General features: G+C 45.4%; 1 protein-coding gene across 1 annotated transcript in view; it reads right to left on the bottom strand.

Moving 5' to 3' along the window:
* Window positions 1-1,397, bottom strand: part of LOC128454509 (netrin-G1-like) — a 49,141-nt gene extending 47,744 nt beyond the window's left edge. Inside the window, exon 1 of the mRNA XM_053437922.1 lies at window positions 1,152-1,397. Coding sequence (XP_053293897.1) covers window positions 1,152-1,397 — 246 coding nt within the window. The remainder of the gene's footprint in view (window positions 1-1,151) is intronic.
* Window positions 1,398-16,679: the final 15,282 nt, after the last annotated feature.

Here is a 16,679-nt window from a genome sequence, read left to right as displayed (position 1 = left end):
CTTTATGTTCCATCTATTATGTTAATATTGTGTATTCAGGATCATCTTACAGGCCGATAAAGGTTTTTTGTTTTGATATAAAGCTCAACAGAACGTCACACGCGACTGGAGACCGGCTCTTTTTTCATCCTACGGTGGCTCTAAATGTCTCAATGCCATCTGGAGCCGCGAGAGTAAAAACTCTCCTTTTTTAAAGATGCCCATTTTAATTGGTAAATATTTACTTGCAGGAGCTCTCAGCGGGCACAAGCACGACTTCTAACAAAGCCCTTTAAAGTCCACGGGTTCTTGCTGCTTCTGTTGAGTGTGATTCTGAACAAATGCTACCTGGGGTTGAACTGTTGGTAATGGTTGATAAGGGCCAATGGAACAAGATGCTGAACACTGCACTGAGCATGCTGCACATAATAACTGTGTAATTGTTATCGTTAATGGTAATCCTCCCTCTGACTCTGTGTCTGTGTGTGTGTGTGTGTGTGTGTGTGTGTGCAGTCATTTGTGGATTTGCATGTAGGCTATTTTGCATGTTTGGGTTTGGTGAGAAAATCTAGCTTAACAATATTGTCCCTAAGTTGATATATTTCTATAAACATATACAAATTGACTGTTGCTGATTTTCTAAGCAGCCTCTGAAGAGACGGATGCGAAAAATATATTTAGATGAGCAGAAAAAATAAGGTTTTATTTCCACAATTGTATGCAAATGTTTGCAGGAGAAAACAAAAAATCGTTCAAGGGAAAGTTTTTGCAGAAATGAAAAAGTCGATGTCATTTCCTTTGCATCTAAATAATTCTGCTCGTCCACAGAAGAAATATTTGATGGGAAAATATCAGTAGCTTTGGAAATATAACACCCACACACACTGACACCAACACACACACACACCTTCCCATAAGCCTGAGTCTGGGTGACTATGTACCGACACATACAATATATGTTTATATATAATAATACATTTCAGTGAGTACATGTGTATCTGTCTGCTGCACTTGCATCCTAATGCACAGTGGGTCGGGCGTGTACATTAATCTCTACGGCGGCTGCACATCGCCCTGTGTGTGCTGCTCTCTATCCCTGACCCAGTGCGCCGTGAGATCCTGGCTACAGCCTCATCCGTCTCCATCAGGGGACAGGCGAGGTTACGACTCACCAAAGCGCAGTAGGTTTCTGGCGGATCTCCACACGTGATGTTTTGGGGGTCGAGGGCCACTCGCAGGTACTTTGTCATGTCGGTGGCTTCCGGCTGACAGGCCATGTAGTCCCATGCCAGGCCCTCCTCCGTGTAGATCTGGGACTTGCACACGTCATAGTGTCCCCAGGCCGCCGGGTAATGTTGCATGGTAAGGGCCACGCTGGTGCAGACGGCTTGCAGCGTGAACAAAACGTGCCAAAGCATCGCTGGTGTCGTTCTGAAGGAGCTCTGAGGGAATTCTTCTTCTGTTTTTCACTTTACAGCTGCAGCTTCGTCACAGAAGCAACACGATGACCGAGAGTTTCTCTAAATAAAGCGCAGCTCTGAACGGTGCAGTGGAGGATTTGGAAACTGTGGCAGCATGTTGCTACTTCTGTGTCGGCAGCTCCAGGCGACGATTAGCCCCCATTCGGTTCCTTTGTCTTTGATTGCTGCCACTTCTGCTCCGGCTGATGAGGTGTGTCACCGAGTGAGCTCCTTCAGAAGTGTTGATGAGAGGGTCAACTAAGGGTCAGAGGAGATGAGAGGAGGGGAGTGACACTCCGCATAAGTCAGCGGCTGTCAGATGTCGTCGCTTGATCTCCTGTCAGTTGTGCTTCTTTTGCCACAAGCGGCATCCTGAAGAACAGAGGAGAGAGACGGCCTGGTGAATAACACAGATCACACCAAAGCATAAAAAAACATCAGAAACACTGGACTGAAATATGAACACGGTTTAAGGGCACTGAGGCGTATAAATAGAGGGTCTCACTTCCCACTAGCACCTGGCTGTAGATAATGTTCACACAAACCCGACGCAGGGTCCTCTCAATAACAACCGTGCCCAAATCACTGTGTACATCCAAATCAAGCTTGTTCCGCGAAGCCTAATCTCCATTTGATTTTCATACAAAAAGGCTCATTTCCATGTGTCAAGTCACTGCATTTAAGTTATTGCTTTTCCCCTCCGACTCCTGCTCTTTTATAGTCGAGCGTGTTTGTCCAGATGCCTTCCGAGGCATTTGGGAAATATTAGGGTAAAATTGGAAGACAGAAATGGTCTATTTGAGGGATTGTACGTTTCTCCGAGCTATCACAACCCATCAGTCAAATGGCCTAACTCGGCAGGTAATGGTGCCTGGCAGCAGTCAGCAGAGACCCGGCGCATCTCAATGTCTCACGTAAAAAGGCCTGTGTGTGGTAGTGGGGAGAATAAAGTGGAGCAGCTATAAGAGGCAGCCTCACGCACAGTAACGACAGTGTAAATAGGAGTTCAGTTACTGTCAATGAGATCAGACGGCCGGAGGTTTGCTCCTAATGAAAAGAAGTTAATGTTCCAGGAAGTCACTGCTCAGAGGCAGGGGCTAAGTTTATCCTCCTGTCCGTGTAGGGGCATTATTCTCACAAACATGTAAAGTTCCAGCAAATACGCATTCGCAGCGTAACATTTATTTTATTCTTTCCCTAAATGCCTTGCTCAGGGGCACTGTCGGCAGCACTTGTTGAAGGGGAAAAGCGAAAATACATTCTAACGACCGGGTTGAAATAATGTGAAGAGACTTTTACGTTCATAGAAAAAGAGCTGTGTTTGGATTTGTGTCCAAAAGATTGAGGTTTCTGTCAAATCAAATTAATGAATGCAGGAAACTTAATGAAAAGTCTCATGTGAATGTGGGGAACATGAACTCTCCTTAATGTGTTGCTGGGGCTCGCACACAGCCAGGTTCCTTTGCTCCCTGTTGGCACATCCAGGCATTTGAATTTAGTGCTCTAATTTTTTTTTAGATCTTATCTTGGACCGAGAATTGAATCGGTTTTGACCACATCTAAGGCAATTACGGCTTTCCCTGCTTCCAACCTAATGCCCCTTTTTAAAAAATGACTCCGGGCCATGAATACATTACAACTGCAATGAGAGCCGGAGAAATGATCTGTGCTGCTGTTCAGACTCGGCAGACCCTTCCAAGGTAGGCCTGTTGGCAGGTATGGATGGGAGGCTTCGTTTGACAGACCTCTACTGGGAAAAAGGGACTGGGAAAAAAACCCTAAGAGCGAGAAGATTTGGCTCTTAAAATGTGCCTGTGTCAGTTGACAAGATTTCTAAGAGGAGGGCAATTACAAATTCAATAAAATGGCTGGAGCTCAGGCGTGATGAATATATATAACACATATGTCAGTCCCTTATCAGGAATGTGTGGTGAGAGGGACACACACACACACACACACACACAAACACACACACACACACACACACACACACACGCACACACACACACACACACACACACCCTAATTCATTATACAGAGCTTGACTTTCATTATAAAGGCAGTCAAATTAGGTACCAGCAGCAGGGTGGTGGAGGTCGCCCTATCTTATTTTTATTTAATAGGGGACGTTCAAAGCTAATAAGCCACGGCTAATGGAGCTAACCACAGGAATATTGGTTTTGATTCATGGACACCTGGAGGAATGAAATCCACACACACGAGAGGCAGGGGGAGGGATCTTCAGCGAAACCTCCGAGAGCAGATCTAACTCAGCGTTAAAGCCCTACTAAGAAGACCATAATGGAGAAAAAAAGGATTAAAACATATATGTCTCATGATGAGACAATATTCCCAACGCACGATAAGTGTTCTGACACCGGTTTAAGAAAGCCACTCCCTCTGCGTTGATTCAGAAACATCACTGGAAGCGGCATCCTGTGTCTGCTCGTGTTATAATAAATGTGAATCTTCCTTCTCGCTGTGCCTCCGATCTCATAACACCAGGCTCTTTTCACAAAGCCAAAAATGCAATATACAGCAATATTACAATCTCCGACACTGGTTCCCCCCCCCACACACATCTCCACCACAAGCTCCGAATGCGAGGCAGAATCTCAGGAATGTCATAATTTCGCCGAGAAAAATATGAGGTCAGATTCTATATTAAAAGTCATCAATATTTGAGCAGCCCTCCATATGCGGGAGGGGGGGGTTTAGAACTCAGGGTGACCACCTCTCTCTCTCTCTCTCTCTCTCTCTCGCTCGCTCCCTTTCTGCCTATCTCTTCCTTCCTCTCTCGCTCTCTCAGTCTCTTTCTCCTCACTTGTTTTTGAAGCCTCTGAAACACCCCCTTGTGTCCGCTTGCATTCCATCCCCTAGGCAGCTCATGCATGGCGGAGTGTTTTAAAAGTCAGCAGGCAGCCGTGCCCCGTGGCTCATATTGCTTACAAACTCCCAGCCAGACTCCTATAAAGCATGGCGGATGTTTTCCATTCATTTTATAGTAATCCAACTAAAGTGTGGCTTTGCAGTCTGTCTCCGAGTTTGTCTCCAGTTTGTCTCCCAACGTGGAGGGGGGAACTGTCCGTGGTGCTGAACTACTGAACATCAGATTCCCTGTTTTGGATCCATGCTGATTATGATATGAATTTCAATATTGTTTACAAAGAAAAACAAACCAAACCACAGATATTGACATGACAGACTCAAGCTCTCGCTGTTATTCATCCCGCAACAATTGCTTTTTTTTCTTGTCTTGCCATCCTGCGTCGAAAGGAGAGGATTTTGGATTTGCACAAATGCAATGCCGCCTCGTTGTGTTTATTGATTTTGCTGACTTCCTACCAATAACTCCTGATCCGCTGCCAGTGTGAGCAGACTGATGCTTTGTGGCTGCTTGATGAGTGCAACAATAAACTGGTTAATGCTTCCAACGTTCCCCGAGCCAAGGACCAACCCTGCCATGTGAGTCACAGTGGGATCAACTGGCAAACACAAGCATGTCTGTACTGGCACGTATCTCTCCTCTGATTGTGTTGCTCTCCTTCATTCTTCCCTCTCTCTCGGTCCCTCGCTCAACCTCCCAGCTCTGCTATTTCTCCTCCCCGCGCTATTTCTTTGTCCCTCTCTCTCTCTCTGAATAGCAACCGCCCTGCTCTGGATCTGTAAGTACATAAAACATACAATTAATGTCTCAAGGCTGCACCTGTGACCTGGGAAACTGAAGCCCCATTACTTCGCTTTCTTATTTACCACAAAGGCAGACTGTGCTTTCCTGCAAAGAGCTCCCCCCCCCCCCCCCCCCCCCCACAGAAGATGTGGCTGTGACAATGTGAGGGTCCCTCTGTACGGACTTCAGCCAGCCTTACACCACTGGCCACGTAAATCTGCAGCCATGCATTATTCAAAGTTCCACTCCAGAACGACTAAAATGCAAAAAATGCAGAGCATGTTGCAAATATTTAAAATCCAGGACATGTAACATTCATGCAGTCAGAATCGCAGGACGGAGAACCCGAGCAAAAGTCCGAGAATTCTACATTAGATTTGGTCAAACACCAGATTTGAATTGCAATGCAAAGAGAGCAAGCACGTGCTGTGGTTTGGATAATTAACCTTTGTCTGATTTGTTCTGGGTCACATTTTGCGCAGAGGCGAGGCACACATGTGACTTTACTGATCTGCGTCGCAACAGGTTAAACTGACACTGTTTCAAGTGAAAAACGACTCGTGCTAATGAGGACACGTTTAACACAACGACATCTTCACATTAACTGCACACGACACAAATCCAGATTTACGAGCTCCCACATCTCGCCAAACACAGTCTCCTCATTAAACTCCGTAAAGAGGCGGAACCGGTGCGACGAGGCGGTTAAACTGTGCTGTGTTTTATTCTGTTTCATATCAGCCGCTCATTCCTTATTAATTTTCACTTCAGACCTGATTACTGTTAACGACCCGCCCATGAAACAGACCGCTCTAATTACCCTGCTCTTGCTCGTTAAGTCACATCTTTCATCGTCATACAAGCGATGATGAGCGAAAAGGGGGGGGGAAAATACACAACCCGAAAGCTCAACAATACTCACGCGTGAATCTGCTCCTGGGACGAACTCATTCAACAAGTTATCTACCGAGAGTGGCTGCGGAACGATTCTCACTTCTCTCCCAAGTGCTCCTCTGGTTCCCCACCAGCTTGTAGTGAAGGCGACGTGTGCGCAGGAAGCGCGCATTCGTACGGACAACACGAGGTTCTCCCTTCGTCCCAACTTTTCTTTTTCAACTTTTGTCTTTCGCTAAAACAGCTCCTGCTCTTTAACCGACACTCGTTCACGTTCACGTTTTCACTCTGTCGAGCTTACACACGCCGACGGGTTCCGTGCAGCTTCGCACGCGCGCGGGTTGACTTTACGCAGCGTTGCCTTTGGCGCAGCGTTCATCGGAATGGCGCACGACCAAGACTTTGGATTCACGGAGGTCTGAGGGTCATTAACGTGCATCAGCGCGTGCGAAAACACATCCGGGGAGAAACTCTTTGGGTCGTTTCTCAGCTCGAGTTGAGGACGGGAGAGGAAGAGAGACGAAGAGAGAGAGAGCGAGAGAGAGAGAGAGAGAGAGAGAGAGAGAGAGAGAGCGGGGTGGGGGGTGGGGGGAGATAAGAAATCTTTTCTAAACGGAGCCAGGGTCCAGTTACATGTGAGCGCTCCGCCGGGTCCTAAAGATAACACCGACTGGTTAGTGAATCTCAGCTTCAGCCTTTCGTTTTACGCGCCTCCTGAATTCCAGTTAATGAGCCACATATTTAGAGTAATTTATTCCGAGAGGCGAGTGAAGCACTGGAGTTATTTCAGTTTGGGAAATAATTACAAACTCTTGCATGGGGCGACTCGGCGTATTTTCCAGCGACGTTAAGGTGCAACATTCTATTTAAAGTTGCTCGATAATTGCTGTGCAGCCGAAGAAGTCTCTCACAGATGCGAGCTCCAGTCCCCAGACGCACTGATGTCAAGTGTTTCTTAACGCCATGCAAATATGAACTATGAGTAAACTCTGTGAGTTTTTTTTTTATTATCGCCATAAAGGAGAGAAAAGAATCCAAAAGCAACTTCACAGAGGCGAGAGCTCAGGGCAGACATCCACAGTAGAACACGATCAGGATGCAGCAAGGACAGATTCTCAGACGAAGAAAGAACCAGTGTTTGAAAATACAATATCATTTGGTTGTTTGCCCGAGGACAGAGATTATTATCACTACAGCAGAGCTTCAACAGCTTTTGGGAAAACAAATAAAACAAGATCTTACCTTTCATCCGAGAAGGTGAGAGACTGAAAGTGCGCTTGAGGGGGGTAAAACATGGAAAAGGAAAAAAATGAAAACTCCTCTTGGTTTAATTATTCGGTGAATTTCGCCGGCAGAGCTGCAGGAATAACTGGAGAGAAGGTGCGTGCACCGGGCTCCCTTGGCGAGGAGTCACAGATGTCACCCTCTCCACTACAGGGTGCCACGCAGCCCGGCGAGCAGCCGCGCTGACAGGTCGCTTTGAACGCGCATTTTAATTGTGCCGTAATGACAACTGGTGTGGATCGCACGATAAGAGCAGCCGCGCCCAGCCGAAGGTCACCGCAGTAATCGAGCAGACCGTGTCCCATGTCGATGCCACCAGAACCTCAAAATAACCGACTTGTACAATCTCCCCTGCTTTTCATCTTCATTCATATTTCTACATGGGCGTGCGGAGGGAGTGTTTTCTTTCCACTTCCAGCACCGGAGTCCTTTTGCTCTTTCCTCCTTTTCTCCCCTGTTTGCAAAGCTTTTAAGGAGAAATGTAAAAGCAGCAAACAGATGTGCAGAAACACACCAGTTTCATCACGTTTAACAGATTTTTAACCGCCTTGTGAAACCTCCTCGTTTTCAGCACCCCGGACAGCTCCCAAACTTCAGCACCTTCTGGGGTTTTTCAGAGAACACGATGAAATGTTCCTCATTTAAAAATATGTTTTAAAGCAGTTGATGGTGATGTAAGTAGATTATTATAGTGAAATACAGTCAATCGTTCCCCTCTATCCCTCCTTCTCTTATGTTTACTCATGCATTTATTTTCTTCCCACCACACATCCAACATTCTTCTATTTCCTCTCAAAATCTAACATTAGACCCTTTGGAATGAAACAGCTTATTTATAAAAGGGTCAATTTGACCTTCTACGTTTGCCTCATGCCATCGTCTACTTACTTCCGGAAACCATATACCCAGCACAGACAAATCTAATCTCCAGTCTTCTCCCTACTCCTTTTTGCAGAATGTAAACTAAGCAGCTAAGCGATTCAAATTCCCCCAAACAGCACCGCACCCGGTATTGATTTCTGGGCAAATTAATATGCAATGAAAGACCTGTCATCCCATTAAAAAGTGACAATGCCGTTTCTGTTCTGATAAAGGCAGATTTTGGTCGGGGGGGAGAGAGAACGGAGCTGAATGACAACAAGTCTCTCATCCCCACCGAGGTTAGTGTCTCACATTGTATCAGAGGGTTCAGCCTTTGCTTGGAGCAACTGCTGCTCTTGACATTTCCATTAAATCATTCCTCCTGGAAATACTGCCTCACCACCCTGACACTCACAGCCACCACTCTGCTCCCTCATTCTGATTCTTAGCAGGATGGATAGACAGATAGAAAGATAGGTAGGTAGGTAGGTAGGTAGGTAGGTCGGTAGGTCGGTAGGTAGGTAGGTAGGTTGATAGATAGATAGATAGATAGATAGATAGATAGATAGATAGATAGATAGATAGAGAGAAAGATAGATAGATAGATAGATAGATAGATAGATAGATAGATAGATAGATAGATAGATAGATAGATAGATAGATAGATAGATAGATAGAAAGATAGATAGATAGATGGGTTGATAGATAGATAGATAGATAGATAGATAGATAGATAGATAGATAGTAGATGGTAGATAGATAGATGGTAGATAGATAGATGGATGGATTAATGCGTTGATGGATAGATAGATAGATAGATAGATAGATAGATAGATAGATAGATATATAGATAGATAGATAGATAGAGATAGATAGATAGATAGATGGATAGATAGATAAATAGCTGAAGCTCTGCAGCAGATCTGTGAGTGAAATGCTGATATTAGCCTGTAGGATAAAAATTGGTTCCATGAATACTCACCAAATGTCACATGGATATCAGTCCCCTAAATATGTGTTTTATTTGCACTAAGATTCATGCCTGCATCTCGCAATGGTAAAGAAAGTAAAATATCGGAATCTTGCCCTTTTTCCTGATTTGCGTGTCCCATGCCTGCTCTGTAGTTTTTACAAAATCCGGCTGACAATTAAACCAGCAATTAGTTCAAATGTAATAAATAAGTTAAACAATCCTAAATCCACCTTTGACCCAATCAATGTGTAAAAAAGTGACCTTTCAGTCATCCTTCTTTGCTTTTCCTATTTTCATTGATTGCATTAACACGGGAGCAGCCACAGCTTTTAGACCAGAGTTCACTGAATATTGATGTTACACTGGTTCAGGCTGGTGGGAGTAAAAAGGGCTGCAGGAGACGGCTCTCCCCACTCTCGCCAGAGCCCCCTCCGGTCAAAGGCTGTGGGGTCAGCCGAATGAATCCACAAAGCGCGCTTGAAATCACATCATAGCGTCAGGAATCCCTCAATATAGCCGCTCCTCGCTTTTTTCTTCTTCTTCCCTTTTCAGCAGAGTGCTTCAGCGTACGACGGGGACACAGAGGTGGAGCCTGCCCTCTCACCCTCTGCATGTCCTCTCCCTCGGTGCCACCGTGAGCCCGGTTGACAGAGATGGAGGGCTTTCTGTTTGATTCGGCTCCCGGGGGTCTATTGATAGTTTCAAAGTGGAGTCCACCCGCCACTGCTTTAATCATCCGTGACCCCACCTGCATGTTGGAAGCGCACAGAGGGGGACGGGATCAGCGGCCCTGGACGTGTGCATGTGTGTGTGAGCCGTCGAGAGAAAGAGGAAAAGGAGACGGATATAGAGAGAGGATAAAGAAACATTGAGACATACAGAGATAAGATGGGGAGAAAGAAGGAGTCCGTCGAGCCACTTCTCAACCATCAACCCTCATGTGGATCGAGATCTTCCTCACGCGTGGGATTCGCACTAAAACTTTGGTTCTATCCCATCCAGCTGTGGGCTTCTCAAGACGCCTTTCTGTCTGGTTTATGTTTTATTAGTTAATCGGGTCTTTCTCCAGAGGTGGGGCAGAGAGAATCAGCATGCAGGCGCAACTTACGGCTGCCAAATTAATTCAATTTATTCCAAAGTCTTTCTTAAGGCCAAGGTTGTAATTATGGCATGCAATTAGAGGGGATATAAATATTAGATAACTTCCCAATTAACTGTCAAAGTGAACCGAAAAGTTGCTTTTATTGGTGATTTACATAAAGATCCCCAGAGTGCTCCTGGCTTTAATTAAAGCAAAACTCACCGAGTACAACAAACATCCCATTGTTGAGTGTGGGTTGAGCTGATTGTGTCACCAGACGTCGGCTGATAATCGGAGTGAGACGTCACCTTTAAATGACTATCTGGGCGACTGCGTGGTGGCATGTGACAGTGCATCTTCACCGTGTGAGGCACAGATGTGGAATTTGAGTGATTCATTACCACACTTTTATTCTGGAGAGTTGTGCCGAAGCCACCGCAGTGCAGCTCGGAGCTGGAAGTGATCAGGAAGGAGATGGGAGAGTCAGGAAACACACTCTGGAATTAGTTCAAGCTCTGCAGTGTGTCCGTGGGTGAGTGTGTGTCTGTGTGTGTGTGTGTGTGTGTGTGTGTGTGTGTGTGTGTGTGTGTTTGTGTGTGTGTGTGTCGGGGAAAGTAATGCTCATTCAAGACATGTAAGAGTGTAAACATCCTTATTTACTTCTTCGGTGTATTGGAACACAGACTGAAGTCACTACTTTACTCTGTTATATCATATTTTTAACATAGACAGACCGTTGGCTACACAAATCTCAGGCTGTTAAAGTTTAAACAAGAAAAAAAGTTTAGACTTGCCCTCTCAGTAACTTCACCAGCTCTCGTTCTTTGGTCTTGTCAATCAGGGATGTGCATGTGAGCGTGCACTGTGCAGGTTCCAGGTCTCTTAGTTTCAACTTTACAAACCTGACCTGTACGGAAATGACAATTTTTTTAGTCAACATATTTGTTTGACAAACTGAGGTTCGAGTAACTTCTGCTTCTGCACATGATGCCAGAGAGACAGACACTTTACTGGCTACTGGTTCTTTACACTGGCTCCCAGTCTGTTAAAGAGTATACCTCAAACTCCTGCTGTTGGTTTATAAAGCCTTAATGGTTCAGGGCCAAAATATATTGCTGATCTCCTGCTCCGTTATGAAAGACCCCCCCCCACCTCAGGTCGTCGTCTGGAGCAGGTCTGCTGTCTGTTCCCAGAGTCAGAACTAAACCTGGAGAAGCAGCATTCAGTTTCTGTCCTACGCATTTGTGGAACAAGCTCCCAGAGAACTGCAGGTCCACTGCAACTCTTAGTTCTTTGAAATCAACGCTGTAGACTTTCCTCTCGTCTTAGCTACGCCCCCAAAACACATGAACTGACCCACACTGTACGAAGAGCCAAGCCTTGGCTTACTTCTTGCTATCGTCTCTGGGTCTCGTGAAGACTCCACTCATGCGCAGTGAGAGCACAGGGCAGGTTGCGTGCAGGCAGGGCTGTCACCAGTCATTTCATTTGGACAGAATTACATGATTGGTTGTGTTTATTTCAGCCCTGCGAGGGCCACTGACACAACCTAAAACACATATAAGGTTAGATTGTTCATTTATATAACTCATGGCTGGAATTACTTTCGAGATACATAGACAGAGAGAACATAAGACTGTCATCACCTCTAGAATCAGGGATCAAAAAGTCTTAATGCGTGGGAGTCACATAAAAAAAGCAATTTTAACATGTGATTTGTAACTCTGGTGCTACTGTGTTGTTTAATTCCTTTTATTCCTTTTTATCCTACTTTTATTGCGACTGATATTTTATGTAGATAATGTATATTATGATTTGGCTCTACACAAATAAATTGAATTGAATTGAATTGAGAACGTGAGACTGTCATCTTTGAACCCCTGGAATCAGGAATCAGAAGGTCTCATTGTGTGGGAGGCACGCCGCCGTTCTTTGCCAGGTAAGCGAACAAGCGGGTGGCACCTCAGCTGCACCGAAACCAGGGCATCCGAGCAGCTGGAGCCTTGAGAGCGGTGGGCAACCCGCCAACCTCTCCGCGAGCTGTGCTACATTTCACAACATGATGGATGGCACGAGTCATTCTGAGCCGTAACAACAAATCAGCTCATCAGCAGCCCTCCTTAATATTTGAGTGGAGATAAAAAGGGGGTTCTTTTAGGATCAAGGATACGATCTCACGTGGAACGAGATGATGAATGTGAACAACGGGCCAATTGACGGATTATTTCCCCTGCCCTCCTGTTTCAATCCACAGAGGAGATGCTGCTGCTGAAGTACATCGCTGGGGCCTGTATGTACGCTGCACAGCTCACACTGGCCACAGGATCATTCAGTGTTCACGACAGACTGAATGAAAAGTGCATCCATGACGGAGAAAATCAAATCCTGAAAGTGAGAAGTAGCTACTGGCGGCTCCAGAGGAGAAGAATCTACGAGCTGATAGACTGGATGAGGCTTTGTATTGTTTTTACTTCTGCTGTCGTTACAGCATCGGCTCCAAAATCTCCACTTTGCAAAAGGTGTAGACGTTTAAGAGAAGAGCGCTGGTGGACTTCCTGCTGAACGCTCTGCAGCCGACTGGCTTCATACTAACGTGAACGACCATGATACTTAAATATCTCCGCGTCTTGATCTTTGCCACGATGACATTTGCGGTGGTTTAATTCCCGGTTCCCGAGGGAGGCCGCGGTTGTTGGAGCATATATTGTAAAGTTTATTAAACCACATCTTTTTCTTTTTTTTTTGTTGTTGTCAGGGGAAATAAGAATGAAAATCAATTGGATGAATCAAGCCAAGATTTTGCTTCTTGGCTCAAAACTCAGGTCTTGAAGGTTTTTCAGAAGATGTGTAACCGCGAGCCTGCTTCCCAGAAGGCAGACGTTGATGGAAAACATCCCAGAACCAATTACCCGTGAATCTGGATTATATTACAGAGCTCAGTACGTCTTGTGAAGGCATTCAGTGGAACCAACCAGCGCTGGGTAGCGAACGCTCAGCAGACCAACATCACCACTGTCATTAATTAAAATTCCACGCGTCCTCTCGTTATTCTTCCCTGGTCACTACCTGCATCTCTCTGTGTGTCGTCCCACAATCACAAGGCTATTAATTGATGGGAGTATTCCAGTGTTGTGCCTTATTAATCACCCGACTATCAATTAAGCCCACACAGTCGGCGCCGAGCGTGCTCCTCCCATACATCATGCTATTTGTGTCTGTCATGTTCTGAGCGGTTCATTATTTCCAACATGGAGCATTGGCAGCCCGACAAGGCAGCCATTGACCTCTAGCTAATCTCCTTTTGATTGAGGGTTACATCTTTTATGGCGGAGGCTGCTTGTTAATGCCCAGGTGCAGATAGAGGGTATCGACTCGGTATAGGTTAGCATATATATATAAACGAGGTAAAAAAAAACAAAAAAAAACACCCTGTTGATTTGTGAGTGTGGACGCTCGATCAAGCATTCACTCACCCACGTGTAATCTGCTGTTCACTGAGGTTAACGTTTCGGGGGTGGGGGGGGGGGGGGGGGGGAACTCAAGCTCGGTTGTTAAAGCTTGCTGAACTATCGGGAGGAATGAGATCACGTCTTCAGAAACTCAGCTCAAGGAATAAAAGGGTTCTTCCTGCTCCCACTTCTCTCCCCAGGACTCTCAGTGCTGAGTCACATGTTCATCTCCTTCCTCAGGTTCTCATGGTTCTTCCTCTTTTTGTTTCCCGTCTGTCCACCACTTTGTTTTTAGTCTTATATACGTAATAGAAATAAAGATATAGCTATACAGCGACGCAGGGGCCTCTAGATGGCATGTATAGGTCATAACGCACACCTCCTCCATGTCAGTGGATGGGACATGTGCCAGATTCAAAGATTAAGTTTGTGTTGAATATCTTTTTCTCTGTCTCTGATGAAAAACTTTAATTTAATGGATTTGATTCAAGCAGACATTAATTCGTGGTTAATTCAACTTTAACCAGTTTCTAAATTGATTTAGCAGAAAATGAAATCCTGAAATATATTGATATCAAAATATAACCTGACACAAAAAAGATAGATGGAGTTTGTCCATAGAGCTCAGTCCTACCCTTCTATACCTAAACCATCTGTACAGTTATCTATGAAGGGACTTTTTTAAATTGTATAGGTGGTGAATAATGGTTCATGGTTAATTATTTCGCATTGTCAGGTTTTCTCAGCTTGCTTTGTATCTATATGTGATCCATAGGTTTTCAGAGCAATCATCATAGCTTCTTAGAAAAGGTGCTGCACTTATTCTAAACTACATTAATTAACACTTTATTAACATTTGACAATTGCATGAACCTTCTACTCACGATGTGTTAGTAATACAATTGCAGCTGAGAGAAAGTGTGAAATCTGTGACCTTAATTAAAGCCCCTGTTAGCATTAAGAACTGGTTTATTATGGTTAAACTCATTACCCTTCAATAATGACTTAATAACACTTATAACCGCGGATTTTAATGACTTATAAGACACTCAGAAACATATGGATGTCTATGAAAGGACGTTTTTTACGACAGCTGTTCGTGCATTGAGCCGCTCGCTGGTGTTTTGCGGTCAGGGAACAGTTGGTTGTTCTTCACTCTCGGTATTAAGAGGCCTTCAGACGCCTCCAGCTAAGACATTTCATCAGAAACTCCGGTGATTAAAAGTAGACGGGAAGCACTTTCTCCATTGTTGAAATGTCTCAGCCTTTTCTGGTTTGTTTTGGGAGCATTGCTTGAGCTGACTTTTATGTGGAAGATAACTGTCATCGCATATTTTTATTCTACCAATCTCCTCTTCCTCCCCAAAAAGTGATATTTTGGGAGATAGAGCTACTGTATTTTACAGGCTTACGTATCCACCCGTGGAGTTCCTCTGTTCTCGCTCCATACTACCCCTGATATATATGGTACCTGTTATCTATTCCACCCACACCGGCAAATACAAGTGCCCACCAGCGCGCCGACACCAACACACACATCCCTCCAACACGAGTACACATATTTGTAAACACCGCCCTACGCTTCATCAAACGCTTCCCTGTTGGTTTTTCATTCAGGTTCGCCTCGCTCCTTGAAGTAACCTTTCTCATTCCGCGGATCTGCAATGCAGCCTCTCTTCATTTAGGTGTTTGTTGGGTGGGCAGGGTGGGGACTGCATTATTTATGATGAGGCGAACCGGCGGCAAGTGATCGGCACCAAACAGACACGAGAACAGCCCCTCGTCGCAGAGCAAAGCAATCAAACGTAGCCCCCGTGCATTTAGTGACGCCTCACGACACCTCTTCTCATTTCAGACATAAAACATTGCATCCTTCCCCGCCGAGAGACTCGCAGAGGACAAACACCGAGACGCTTCAGCATTGGGAGTCCTGAGGGAGCGTGGTGGCACATCTACCCCCCCAAAAATGTTGGGGGGGAAAAAGTGTTGGGAGTTGATTTGTCGGGGAAAGAAAAGACTGCACAGGGAATCATGATGAACGTTTCCCCAGATGAACAAGGACACCTCTATCTCCTCCAGCCCTCATCTGGAGGGAAGCATTGTTTTCACAGGAAACAAAACGTCGCGTCACTGCTGGAACAGGCAGCTGTCGCCTGGATGTGGACAGATCCAATGAATTCAGATTACAATGCAAATAGCACCGATCCACTGAGTCCTCTTTGTTTGTCGGGGGTTTACATTAATCCCAGAATCTGGAGAGTGGCTGACGGCCAGAGACTCACTTGTGATGTTCATGTTATGGAAAATGAATAAAGCATGACTGGGTGCAGACCGGGGCTTTGTGGCGACGGCGGGGACTGGGTGGCTGCAGGGGGGGGGGGGGGGGGGGGCCGTGAGGTCCGCAGGCCAGGTCTGCCGAGACATCCGCCCTCAGTATGCAGGGCAGGTGCCGGAATCCAGCGAAACCTCTTAAATATTAAACGCCAACCACCTGCAGTTTTTCTCCACTTCTATTCAATAATGGAGCGCGGCAATCGAAGCTGTGATATTTCTGTGGAGGGAGAGATGGTTGCGTAACAGCGAACGGCAAAAAGCATGTTCACGACAACACAGAAAACATAAACAGATGATTGTGTGTTTTAGCGGGACACAGATTTTGATGGTTGAATAATGATAATTTGCACTTGTTACTGATTCTCCACGTTTCCCTTGCTGTCGTGGAAAAGCCTCTCCAGGAATCATCGGGCAGATTCTTTTTCTTTTATATCTTTTGAAGGCTCAAATATGAATAAAATTTGAATTTCTAAAGAGAAACCCTCCTGGACTCCTGGTCACCGAGCAGCTATCGTCTCTTCTGTGTATATATTTTACTTAATTAGATAAACGCAGACTTTGGATTTGACAAATAGAACGTTTGTGATCTTCTCATTCCCTGAATTGACTTCAATCCCCAAAATGGATTTGGTTTCCCCCCCCCCCCCCCCCCTCCCAGGGCCCAGTGCTGGCCTCATTCTCTGATCAAAAGAGT

Source organism: Pleuronectes platessa, chromosome 13, assembly GCF_947347685.1.
Source record: "Pleuronectes platessa chromosome 13, fPlePla1.1, whole genome shotgun sequence".
In the NCBI taxonomy this organism is placed as follows: Eukaryota; Metazoa; Chordata; class Actinopteri; order Pleuronectiformes; family Pleuronectidae; genus Pleuronectes; species Pleuronectes platessa.
This window is presented reverse-complemented; position numbering and strand designations above follow the sequence as displayed.